The following is a 12667-nucleotide window of genomic DNA, read 5'->3' as shown; positions in this document are numbered from 1 at the left end:
TTAATGCAAAAACTCAAAATTGTTGCGAACATGCATCGAGCCATCGTCAACATAACCAATGTTCTGCATTAACACAAACAAAGGTCTTATTGTCAAAATACAAAGCAACAAAAATTTTGACAACAAGAGCAAGATCTTAGATTATCAAGAATAAAATTTAATGCAAAAACTCAAAATCGTCGCGAACATGCATCGAGCCATCGTCAACATAAAAAACGCTTTGCATTAACACAAACAAAACATTTTGCCAACTAGACAAAATTTAAATATCAAAACGGTTTTTGCCAACAAGAGCAAGATCTTGAATTGACAAAATTCAATAATTTCAATGACAAAATCCTCAAAATTGACTCACGGTCATCGAAATTAAAATCAAAACAAATTTCAGCGAAAATAATCGCCATCAAATACAAAAACAATTTTTTCGACGGAGCAAAATCCTGTCGAAAATCAAATAAAAAATGACTCTTTGTTCTACACTTTAAAAACAATTTTCAATAAACAAAAAAAATTTTAGTTAAAAACAATACCAAAAAATATTTTTTGTTTCCAACTAACAGACAAATTTTGTCATTCGACATACAAATTCAATTAACCTCTTGACTGTGGATTCGCAAAAATTCTTACCCGGGGGTTTTTAAGGTCGCTGATCACGATTCTGAAGTCAGATTTTCAAAATAAATAATTTTTTATCCAAAATGGCCGCCAAAAATTTTGAAAAATTTCAAAAGTAGATAAATTCTTTTAAAAATTCTTACTCGGGGGTTTTTGGGGTCGCTGATCACGATTCTAAAGTCAGATTTTCAAAATAAATAATTTTTCATCCAAAATGGCCGCCAAAAATTTTGTAAATCTTTTAAAGTAGATAAATTCTTTTCAAAATTCTTACTCAGGGGTTTTTGGGGTCGCTGATCACGATTCTGAAGTCATATTTTTAAAATAAATAATTTTTCATACAAAATTTCCGCCAAAAATTTTGAAAAATTTCTAAAGTGGATAAATTCTTTTAAAAATTCTTACTATTTAAACTTTGAAAAACTAATAACAGATGCGTAATTAGCGACCACGAAAACCCCCGAGTAACGAATTTTAAGCGAATCTAATGAATTTTTCAAAATTGTGTCTGCCATTTTGGATCCGCCATTTTGAATTTTAAAAAACTAATGCCAGATTCGTAATCAACGAACACGAAAACCCCCGAGTAACGAATTTTAAGCGAATCCAATGAATTTTTCAAAATCGTGTTCGCCATTTTGGATTTGACATTTTGAATTTTAAAAAACTAATGTCAGATTCGTAATCAGCGACCACGAAAACCTCCGAGTAACGAATTTTAAGCGAATCCAATGAATTTTTTAATATCGTGTCCGCCATATTGGATCCGCCATTTTGAATTTTTGAAAATTAACACCGAAATTGTAATCAGCGACCCCAAAAACCCCTTAGTACATAGTGTCATGAAAATTTATTCACAAGAAGGTCTTACACATTTTGGGACCATTTTCTTATATTTTAGCTGCACACTGAAGGGGTTAAACAAATAAAAAATTTAACACAATAATAATTTTAGTTTAATTAATATACCGTCGACAAATAAATATAAAATAAAATTATCGAAGTTCCTAGTTTGTCACTATTCAAAATATGTTCATAGCTTTGATCCTTCAAGGTCGCTTAGACAATAAATATAAACACAGACCAAATACTCGAACATACAAAATCACAATTTAAACACTTTAATAATTTCATCATTCCAAAATTTTATTTAAAAATTATTAAAGAAAATTAAATCTGCACACAAAATTCAAAATTATTGTCAAATATTCAAACAAAATCCAACGTTGACCCACGTTGGGCGCCAAATGAGACGAATAGAATTTTAATATTGAAATTTAAGAATAAAAATATGTTAAATTAAGTCGAATAAAATATTAAAATAAATCTGATCAAAATAAATAAAATAAACTCTATTCACATCCAGACACGAGATCACAAGGAGGGTAGCGTTGGGGAACCCTAACAAAATAATATAAAAACAAAGATCAAGCGACTTCCAGGAACATGATGTATTAAACAAGATCAAGAAAACATTAATCACTTACGTGCAATTTTGATCAAATATCGACTCTTGTCGATTCACACAGATAACTTCCTCTCAATTTAACAATTTTCGTCGAACAAATTTAAAATCAAACATTCACATACAAATAGTGATCAAAGCTTCTATACGGTCGAACAAAGAGTGACGTGCTCTTTTTGAAAATTTGGTAATGCGTCAATTGATCGAATTATTGGCGCCTCAATCGATGTAAGGTCGCAGGGGCGAACTGTTGACATTACAACCCTTACCTTTATTAAAAAGATATTTGATCAATATATGGCTTGAAATAACGTCAGAATGACTTTCCTGTCACAAAATATTATGAGAAATTCTAATGCATACACAAAATCTCACATGATGATGTCAGAGGTAATTCAAATAGAAGCTGAATTAGCAAGACAAATAATAAAGAAATTCCTGAGTTACAATTATTGTTCACGTTGAAAAAAAGCTTTGATGAAAATAGATATAATTCTCAAAGTTTTAATAAAGTTGCTGCAATTTTTAATACAAACTCTAAAAGAGAAATACCAGAATCTAATGAAACGGTTTATAATAAATCTACAAAGCAATTAAAATTGGTTAGTAATTTAGATCCGAATGTTGAACCATGGATTTATCCCATATTTTATCCACTTGGAAATAAGGGTTATAATATTAATATGATTCGTAGTGATAGTGATTACAGAATTAGAAATCATACTATTTCTAGGTCTGCCTACAGTACCGTCTGAAATTGTCAGTCCACCCATTTTTAAAGGAATGAAAAAAATTTGTTAACATAAAATTCATGAAAACTAAATTTTTTTTTGGTTTATATTTTAAAAGACGATCAAATTTTGAAGAGAATAAGACCTTACAGAAGTCATTTGGCCAAAATTTGTAGAAGATATTCTTAAAAATCGTCATTTTTATAGTTTTACAAAAATTTGAATAACTTCTAAAATAATGAACGCTTTTTAATAATCTTAGGCTTATTTTAAAGGTCATTTTCTACGGAATAAGAATTACTTATAGGCATTAACCTGTAATTTTTTACTTGGAATAAGCATGCCGTCAAAGTTGGACAAAAAAATTCAAAAAATTTGAAACAATATTATTAAAAGAAAAATAATTTTTGAAATTCAAACATATTTTTTTATTAAATTTTCTTGAAGAATCTACACCATATCATGTTTTATATATGTTTTAGAATAGTTTTTAGTACAAAAAATTTATTTCAAATTTTTCTAATTTTTTTGTCCAACTTTGACGTCATGCTTATTCCAAGAAAAAAATTACAGGTTAATGCCTATAAGTAATTCTTATTCTGTAGAAAACGACCTTTAAAATAAGCCTAAGATTATTAAAAAGCGTTCATTATTTTAGAAGTTATTCAAATTTTTGTAAAACATTGAAAATGACGATTTTTTAAGAATATCTTGAAAAAATATTTGCCAAATGACTTCTGTGAGGTCTTATTCTTTTCAAAATTTTATCGTCTTTCAAAATATAAACCAAAAAAAAATTTGAGTTTTCATAAATTTTATGTTAAAAAATTTTTTTCATTCCTTCAAAAATGGGTGGACTGACAATTTTGGCCGGTACTGTACATTAAATACAAAATTGCTGTAAGAGATAAAGAATTTAATTAATTTTTATTTGGAGGTAGATTGTTAAAAATGATGTAAAAATAGAAAAAGATAGATTAAGATTTTGTGCAAATAATCAAGCTCAAGTGAGAAGTAAAAGATATAAAGGACTGATGGATTATTTACACAATCATGTGTTGGAAAATGATGTACACGTGTGAAAAACGATAATATTGCCTTCTACTTTTATAGGATCACCTCGAAATATGATGCAACAATATCAGGATTCGATGGCTATTGTTGCTCGTCATGGTAGACCAGATTTATTTATCACAATGACGTGTAATCCAAATTGGAAAGAGATACAGGAAAATTTATTCCCCTATCAAACTGCTGCTGATAGACCTGATATAGTAACTAGGGTTTTCGCATTAAAAGTTAAACATCTACTTAAACCTATTGTTGATAATAAATTATTTGGAGAAGTCAAATCTTATGTTTATGTTATTGAATTTCAAAAGCGAGGATTTCCACACATTCATTTGTTAGTTATATTGAAAGAAAATTCTAAAATGTTAACAGTTGAAAGTGTTGATCGTTATATTTCTGCAGAAATTCCTGATAAAAATATCAATCCTATTTTACATAAAATAATAATGTAAAATAATATTAACGGACCTTGTGGAGATTAGTGTTTAATTGATGGGAAATATTCAAAAAAATTTCCAAAAAGTTACAAAGAAGAAACTACAATTGAAGAAAAATGCTATGTTCATTGTCGTCGAAAAAATAATAATAAAGCGTATGAACGACCAAATGGATTCATTGTTGATAATTCTAATGTTGTTCTGTATTGCCCTAAACTTTCAGAAATATTTGATTGACATATTAATGTAGAAATAGTTTCGAGTATCAAGTCTGTTAAATATTTATATAAATATATTCTCAAAGGGCATGATGATGCATCTATTGTTATCACAAATGCGAATGGTGAGGTAACTGTTAATTATAATGAAATACTCGGCTCTGCATGGCGCCTTGCCATGCGAGGTCACTGCTCTCGTAAATAAAAGGTCTCTGGAGATCAAGGAGCTGTATGAAACCACGACGGAGGATGAGGTGATTTAAGTTCTAAGAGATAAGCTGGGCAAACCTGATCTGAGGATAGAGTGCCACCTTTTGACGCGCTTCAGAAGTACTAAGATCGCTCTGGTCCGCCTGGCTGAGGCAGAGAGTAACATTCTGCTACAGCTTGGTAGGATCAAAATCGGCTGAAAAACGCTCCAATTCGTGAGCATGTTGAAGTAATTAGGTGCAAAAAGTGCCCAGGTTACGGACACAGAACCCTATTCTGCAAAGGCCCCGATAAAAGTAAAAACTGTCGGAGATGCGGCGGAGAGGGACACCTCGCGAAGAGCTGTAACGTTAAGCCGAAGTGCCTTACTTGCTTGGACCTGGGGAAGCCAGAAACGAATCATGAGTCCAGAAAGAGAGCCTGCCCGGTTTACCGGGAAGACCTGCAAAAGATTAAAAGGGCAAATCTTTAAAATTTTTGCAGGTCAACCTGCATACAAGTAAGGATGCACAGTTGCTCTTAATGCAAACAGCAAGGGAAAATAAGGTCGATATCCTGTTCTGCAGTGAGCAGTATCAAAGAAGCGACCTCGCCCCTTGGTATCAGGATAAGGCGAAGAGAGTCGCCATAAAGCTGTGCAACCCAGAATTGCGGGTTGACAAGTTTCTGGAGACGAGAAGTGGGTTGGTGTGGATAGAGGTAGCTAATATACGTATGTATAGCTGCTACTTCTCACCCAACGACCCACTGACAAACTTCGAAGCCAATATATACCTAGAAGCGAGCCTCACAGAATCCAAGCTGGATGTCATCATCACTGGTGATTTTAACGCAAAGTTGCCAGAGTGGGGTGAGACGAGACTCGACAAGAGAGGAATTCGTATTTGGAGAAATGATCTCCAGAAACGACTTATTGGCTGTAAACCGAGGCAATACATAGACTTTTAGACAAGGTGCGATCGGATCAATTATAGATCTAACGATCGCATCGTCTAAACTATTTAGCCGCATAAGCGACTAGCGGGTCTCTGAGGAATATACCGCAAGTGACCAGCAGTACATTAAGTTCTCAGTCTCGATGGAAGACACACGAGGAGAAAAAAGACAGGATGTTTCTAGTCGCAAAACCTCCTCGTGGAATATGAAGAGACTCGACAAGGAAAAATTCGGCCGGTCCCTAAGAGAAGCCCTTTTAATTGAGGACTTGGACTGGGTGAAGAGGCCGAGCAGTCTGGATGGAGAGGTGCGAGCGGTGAGGAACATGATACCCACGTGGAAAAGTTCCCAGAGTCTCCCGGGAGCAATTCCCGGGAGTCTCTTGGAGTCATTTCCGGGAGTAACTCCCGGGAGTCTCCCGGGAATTTTTATCAGAAGATTCCCAGGAACAATTCTGGGAGATTCTCGGGAATTTTTTTTGGAAGATTCCCAGGAACATTTCCGGGAGTAATTTTGTGAATTTTTGTAAAAATTCACTTAAGAATGCCAAAAATTGTATAAATATATTATATTTACATACCTTTTATATTTATTTAATAAAATAATATCTTGTAACGTTTCAACAAGTTTAAAAAATAAACTTACATTTAAATTTAAAGGGTAGAAAAATTGTGTTTGTAGACGGAAAAACGTGTTACCTGGAACAGCGAAAGTATTAATTGAAATAACTAAAAATTTTGCTTATTTAATAGAGTTATAATTGTGCCATGAAAAGCTTTTTTTGTTTAGGTAAACATTTTTATTATATCCTTTTCGATAATACCTTTAGACACAATATTTGATTATTTTATCAAAACACAAAGTCCAGTTTATTTCATGATTCGAATTAATTTAATTTATTTATAATTTTCGTTGCAATTAACATCAAACAGTATATTACATTGATTTACAGAATTAAATAACTTATATAAAAGCTATAAGTTCACTTTTAATTTTTATAAATTTCGCAGACCTTAAAAAAGTTTTATGTACATTAAAATCGATAAAAAGTTTATTTGAAACAACAAAATTTTATTTGGATTTTCCAAATAAATGCATTGCTACACAGTTAACGAAAGGTTTTGTTAATGTAACAAAATATTTGAATTGAATGTTTCTATTTGAATGGAGCAAATGCGTTGTTGCATTTAACTAAATTTTTTTGTTTCTTTAACCAAATATTTTGTTCTATACAAAGAAAAAAATTTATTATTTCTTACAGTGTTATTTATAGTAATATTCTTACAATGAATATTTAATAGCAAATTTTACATTCAATGAATCCACACTCCTAATCTTGTTTCTTTGATTTTCATAATAAATTTGAGGCGAACGCGGACTATGGACTAAGTTAGACTGTCATTTATAAATCCACATATGTACTTTTTGAAACAGGCAAATATTTTTTTTCAAATAAATGATTTGGTTGGATGAATTAAATTCGTGTATTATATCGAACAAATTGTATTTAACTAAACAATATTTTCTATTGAAAACACTAACGAATAGAACAAAACAAATAGAATTGTGAAATCGATCGATTTAAATTTGATAGGACATTCTCTAGTTTCTTCCAATTAACATGTACATACAATTCGTCGAATTTAGTTAAATGCAACAAACAAATTCATATAAAAATTTTCTTTATATAATATGAATGAATTTGTATAATATGAATACCTATTTACAAAGTCGAAAAGCTAATTACAAACGTGAGCAATGATTGATGTTACTTCCTTTCTACGTTGTTTACAAAGATGCAAATAAAGTTTTCTACTCTTAATACTTTTGAATATATTCGATTTACTGGAATAACATGGATACAATATGAATCACGTATGTGTTTTATATTGCTATTCATGTTAAATTGAATTTCTCTATTTCGGATTTCTTGATTTTTATCTTTAGTCTCTAAAAGTTGACGTAAAACTGCATACAAATTTCCATTCAATTTCAAAAAGTATTTGATAACTCCGAAAAAATCTATTTCATTTTCTTTCCATTGCACATGGAAATTTGTACGCTTTTTTGTGGAGTATATAACTCAGAAGTAAAAATTTCGTCTCTTTTTTTGCATCTTTGAAAAATCTGATAACCTGATTCATGTAATTCTTCAATTGTGAGATTCATTGCATTACATATTGCTCTACGGTCATTGTTCGTGAAATAATGTCTGGTGTGTGGTCCATGTGTGCAAGTTTCAGTGTTGTTAAGAAGTCTCTGTGGATTCATTAGATATTTAATATTCTGATAAGCTTCTAAAATCCTCATAGTGTTAGACAATTCAACGTCTATTTTGTTAGAACCGTGAGACATTTTTACTAGCTCTCCATTCTGATCCTCAGATGTGAAAGCCGACCAAACCCAGAGTGGACCCCACCTTTTAACATGAGGTTTCAGATGTAGCAACTGATGAAGATTCGATGAACATTTATTACGACCATACAAAAACTCGAAATCAATCACGAAAATATTTAAAAGCGTATGTGCGAAATCTAGTTCGGTTGAATCAATTTCTTCTGCTGATAATATTTGAATTCCGCGAGACAACAATAAAAAATGTTCGTAATATTCATCATTTAGACGATTCTTCAAAACTACAGGTCCATAGTAAACAAGAAATGCCCTAAGTTCTGAGGCCTTCCAGTCATTAATTTGGCTTAGTTTTCTTGGTGTGCGCGTAATGTTATCCGGTGGTGCAATCGATTCAAGTATTTTATCAATAGCATCTCGAACTTCTTTTGATAAATAATAAACCTTATCATGACTACTCGAATTGCACCACAGATTAATCAATGCTAGCATAACACCAAGCAGAACTCAATGCATATAGTCAGGAGGAAAACCTATTGACCTATCGAAAAAAGGTATATTAGTAACAATAGACCTTCCTTTGACTCCCCGAAAGTTTTTCAAATTGACAAATCTCTCAACAATTTCTGTTTGTATTTGCATTCGTTCGGCCGACCTTAAGGGACTATTTTCTGGATCCATTGGAAAAACCCAGTTTGTGCCGGCACCGACTACAGAACTTTCCCCTTTAGCTTCGCAATTTGCACAGCTATATTCCCCAGTATGAAGCATTACAACCTGAGTAGATGCTCTTGCTGGAGAATCTAGACTTGCAACAGGAGCAATAACTCTACTTATAGTTATTTCGTTCAACGTCCGATTAAACCATGAAAGTCCATTTCTAAATAAACGTCTTAAGGTATCTGCAAAAGGATGCAAAAAGGAGTTCATGTCTGGTTTTTCATTCTTTCTATTAGAATAAAAAAGGCCACATACAAACTGGAAATTTCTTCGAAATTTCGGATGTATATTTACAACCTGGGCATATACTGGCCACATTTGACTTTTACCACTTTTGGAGACTTGCACTCCATCAGTATACCAAATTAGGCACAAGTCATATTGGCCAGGTATAGCAGTGGTTTTTAATCGTCGAAATTCGGATCCAGACGTTAAATCGTATATTTTTTGGGGGTTTCTAGTCGCGCATTCAGCTTCGAAAAGGTCGATCAAAGTACTAAGGTCCATAATTTCGAAAGCATTTCGTAATTTTGATTCTATATCGAATTCTAGAAAGAAACTGTTTACTATTTCGCTATTGCAACGAGTACACTGCTCTATTTGAACTTCATCCCATTTTCCCAAATAATTATGACATTCAGAACAAATTCTGTGCTTCACAGAAAAATTTGATTGTGAGTGTGGTAATATCCTATCAATTAATGTCAGTAATTTATGTTTTGTTTTTGGTATTATGTGGTTTTCAGGCAAAAGAAAATTTATTGTTTCCAATAAATCTTCTAAAGCTTTTTTTGTCAACCGGTTATTAACATAAATCTTTAAAATTCGACACAACGCGTCACCAATATTTAGGGTAGCTTGAGAATAAATTGGAAGACCGAGCCAATCTACCATGTTATCATTATCACAATTATCATCATCAGTATCATTAAACGTTGCTGTAGATGACTCTGATGAAAAAAGGGATTCAGATGATGTAGCAAATGAATGTTCTTCTTCTGTTGTCGATTCTGATGTAGAAAGTGATTCAGAAGACGAAGAAATTTGGTCTAGTCCAGGTGAGTTGGTAAAAGAATTTGATCTTGAAATTGATAAAGACTCATTGTCAGTTGATAAATTTGAAGATGAAGTTGTTAATGATCTAATGAACGGCATATCAACTTGATCTTCTTCTTCAGAGTTCATTTCGACGTTATTATACGTGAACGAAGTTGATGAAGACGAAAAAGAAATTGTTGATAGTTCATCGTTTTCGTTTTCAGTGTCGGAATTCTATAAAATTTCAAAATTTAAAAGACTTTTTTAAGTCTTAACAATATATAAACCAATTTAATTAAGGAGGAATGTACCTTAAGGTAAAATTAGGAAAAGTTTTTACGAAAAAGTATTGCAGTGAGTTCTTGCGAGTCATTCAGCTCTCAAAAATTTTCAAGATCATAAAACTCACGAATCGTTCAACGCATAAGCCACGCCTCCGAGGCGATTTCAGGGATGTGTGAAGCATATTTATTGCCCCGAAAGACACAATATTTAATGGCTTTGGTCCGTTTAAATTATACAGCACTGTACACTGGCGCGTGTTTACTATAGAAATTGAACGACTCCTGAATCTGACACTGATCAGCTGTTGAACTCATTGTATAATATATTTTTATAAAACAATTATGCATGTGCTGCTCTGAGCAAGAAGGGATCTAAGCTCAAAAAATTTATAGGTTATTTTTGAACTCACATTTGTATAATAAAGAATTGAGTAAAAAATAACTGTAGCTTTAGGCAATTATATAAGTTCAGTTAAACTAAAACATTAATTTCGTTTCAGAGATTTATTGATAATTGAGGCTGTTTTCGGCGTTCGTCCCGCGTTAACTTTGAGTTAACTTTGGTCCAATCATCTATAACATTCTGTTGGATCTATCAATCACAATTAGCCTGGAGTTAAGTCGGAGCGAACGCCGAAAACAGCCTGAATAACAGTAAGCGACAATAGTTTACTGCTATTTTCGACTACCTGACTATCATTAGAGCGTACATTTAAATGTTCTGTGATTTCTTCCCAGGTTGTAAAATCATCTTAAAAATTTATTGGTTATGCAGTACTATTTAGAATATTTTAAAATCATTTTTACCGCGATAAACGGGACCTATGAAGTAAAATCATTTAACTTAACCTAACATTTTTTGTTTCTAAGAACCATTGACCTATGGAGAATATTTTACGAGATTAACACTCAAAGACCCAATGTTAATTTCAGACAAAATTTCAGAGCTATGTAAAATTATTTGATTTCAATGTATGTGAGGATACATTGAATCATAAAAAAATATTTAATTATGTCTTTGTACATTCCTCCTTAGAAACAAAATAAAAACAAAGCGTTACCATTTTAAGACTTTTCGTCTCGGATTAAGTAAAACTTGATACTTCTGAGTTTCAATAAAAGCTCCTTTGCCTTTGAAAATTCACACCTGAAAATTAATTTTTATCAAAGTACCATGGACTTTAAATAATAAATTATTAAATTTTATTAACAATTATGCAACGCTTCTTTTAACATTTTAGCGCATATTTTCCTCTAAAACTATTATTAAGTGTCTGATAATGACAATGTTTATTGATTGTTGAGGAGTATTAGTAGTTACCAATTTTGTCATGCAATAATGCAGTTTTATAGGGGATTTTTAATGTTCTACAGAAACCTTACTAATTTACTCCAAGCTTAGTAATATATTAATTGGTCTAAAGTTTTAAGTAAAACGAATTGTTTATCTATAATATAATAATAATTGATCCAATTTGTTAAAATAGCCATATCTCTCAAAATTTCAAATATAATCAAGTTGATTTTTTCTATTTAACTGAGTAAAACAAAACACATAAAATAATTAATAATCACATTTGTTATATTTTATTAATTAGAAGAATTGTTTAAAAAAAAAGAATTTGAATTTGATACTACATTATTAATAATTTGTTAAATATTTATACAATTTTTGTATTTTAATAATAACAGAAGCAGCTGCGCTGTTCTATTGTCGTCTGCTGGTATTAAAATTTCATTATTGCGATACTTTCCTTTAGCTATAAAGATACTAACACAATTCCAGACAAAATTAAGAAAATTAAATTAACCTAACCTCACTTTTTTTTACTGAAAATCATGTTAAAATCTTATGGAATCGCACAATATATATATATACGTATTTAACGTGTTTAACGTAAAAACGAAACGTCATTTTATCTTAACATTTTGATTTAGCTGATAGATATATTATTTTATATAGTAATGTGTATAAAGCCGATATTTTCTCGATAATTGTTATTGTTATCTATCAAAATACAATATACACTATATCCATTATACTATCGTAACTATACGTTCGCGAATTTAAGGTTGAGTACACAATAGCACTCTTGAACGGAACCTAAACTTAACGAAACAAATTAGCATTGTTACGTTACAATTACGTTTTGTTCAAGGTGCTATTATGGTCTCAACCTAATGGCATGTACGTTGCGTGGCTGACTTTTTATAGGTTGTCATGGTAAAGGACGAGAGTAAAGGGCCAGTCCCATATCGGCGTAAAAATAAAAAAAGTCAAAGCGTCGGCGTTAAAGTATGTAAGTGAGCGAGACAGTGATATAAGGTTGTTGCTTTCACTCTCATATAGTGTTTACGCTTTAACGTTTTTACGCCAACATGGGACTAGCCCTTAAGAGATAGAATCAAATGAAATTTGAATTTACTTTCTCTTTTACTCTAATTGTCTATCTTTGTTACTTTTATGGCTGCCTGTGCAAGTAGCTGAGCTGTGACCGAAGTATTTTACTGTAAAAAGCCACGTAATTTACCTGAGGTATTTTACGCGCCCAACCCTGTTCATTGCATGTTCGCGAATCCTTGTGTATCA

The 12667-nt window shown here is 31.7% G+C and overlaps 1 protein-coding gene across 1 annotated transcript; it reads right to left on the bottom strand.

The window, feature by feature from the left end:
* Nucleotides 1-7415: 7415 nt before the first annotated feature.
* LOC122511138 lies at nucleotides 7416-11260 on the bottom strand. The gene is made up of 2 exons (XM_043626201.1): nucleotides 11139-11260; nucleotides 7416-10027 (listed from the first exon to the last, which is right to left on the bottom strand). Exons 1-2 carry the CDS (start codon nucleotides 11139-11141, stop codon nucleotides 8543-8545), a joined length of 1488 nt encoding a protein of 495 aa, XP_043482136.1. The 5' UTR covers nucleotides 11142-11260; the 3' UTR covers nucleotides 7416-8542.
* Between the last annotated feature and the right edge of the window lie 1407 nt (nucleotides 11261-12667).

This window comes from Leptopilina heterotoma, unplaced genomic scaffold, assembly GCF_015476425.1.
Source record: "Leptopilina heterotoma isolate Lh14 unplaced genomic scaffold, ASM1547642v1 Lhet_802, whole genome shotgun sequence".
NCBI classification, from domain to species: domain Eukaryota; kingdom Metazoa; phylum Arthropoda; class Insecta; order Hymenoptera; family Figitidae; genus Leptopilina; species Leptopilina heterotoma.
The sequence above is the reverse complement of the archived record's forward strand: the minus strand, read 5'-3'. Positions and strand labels throughout refer to the sequence as shown.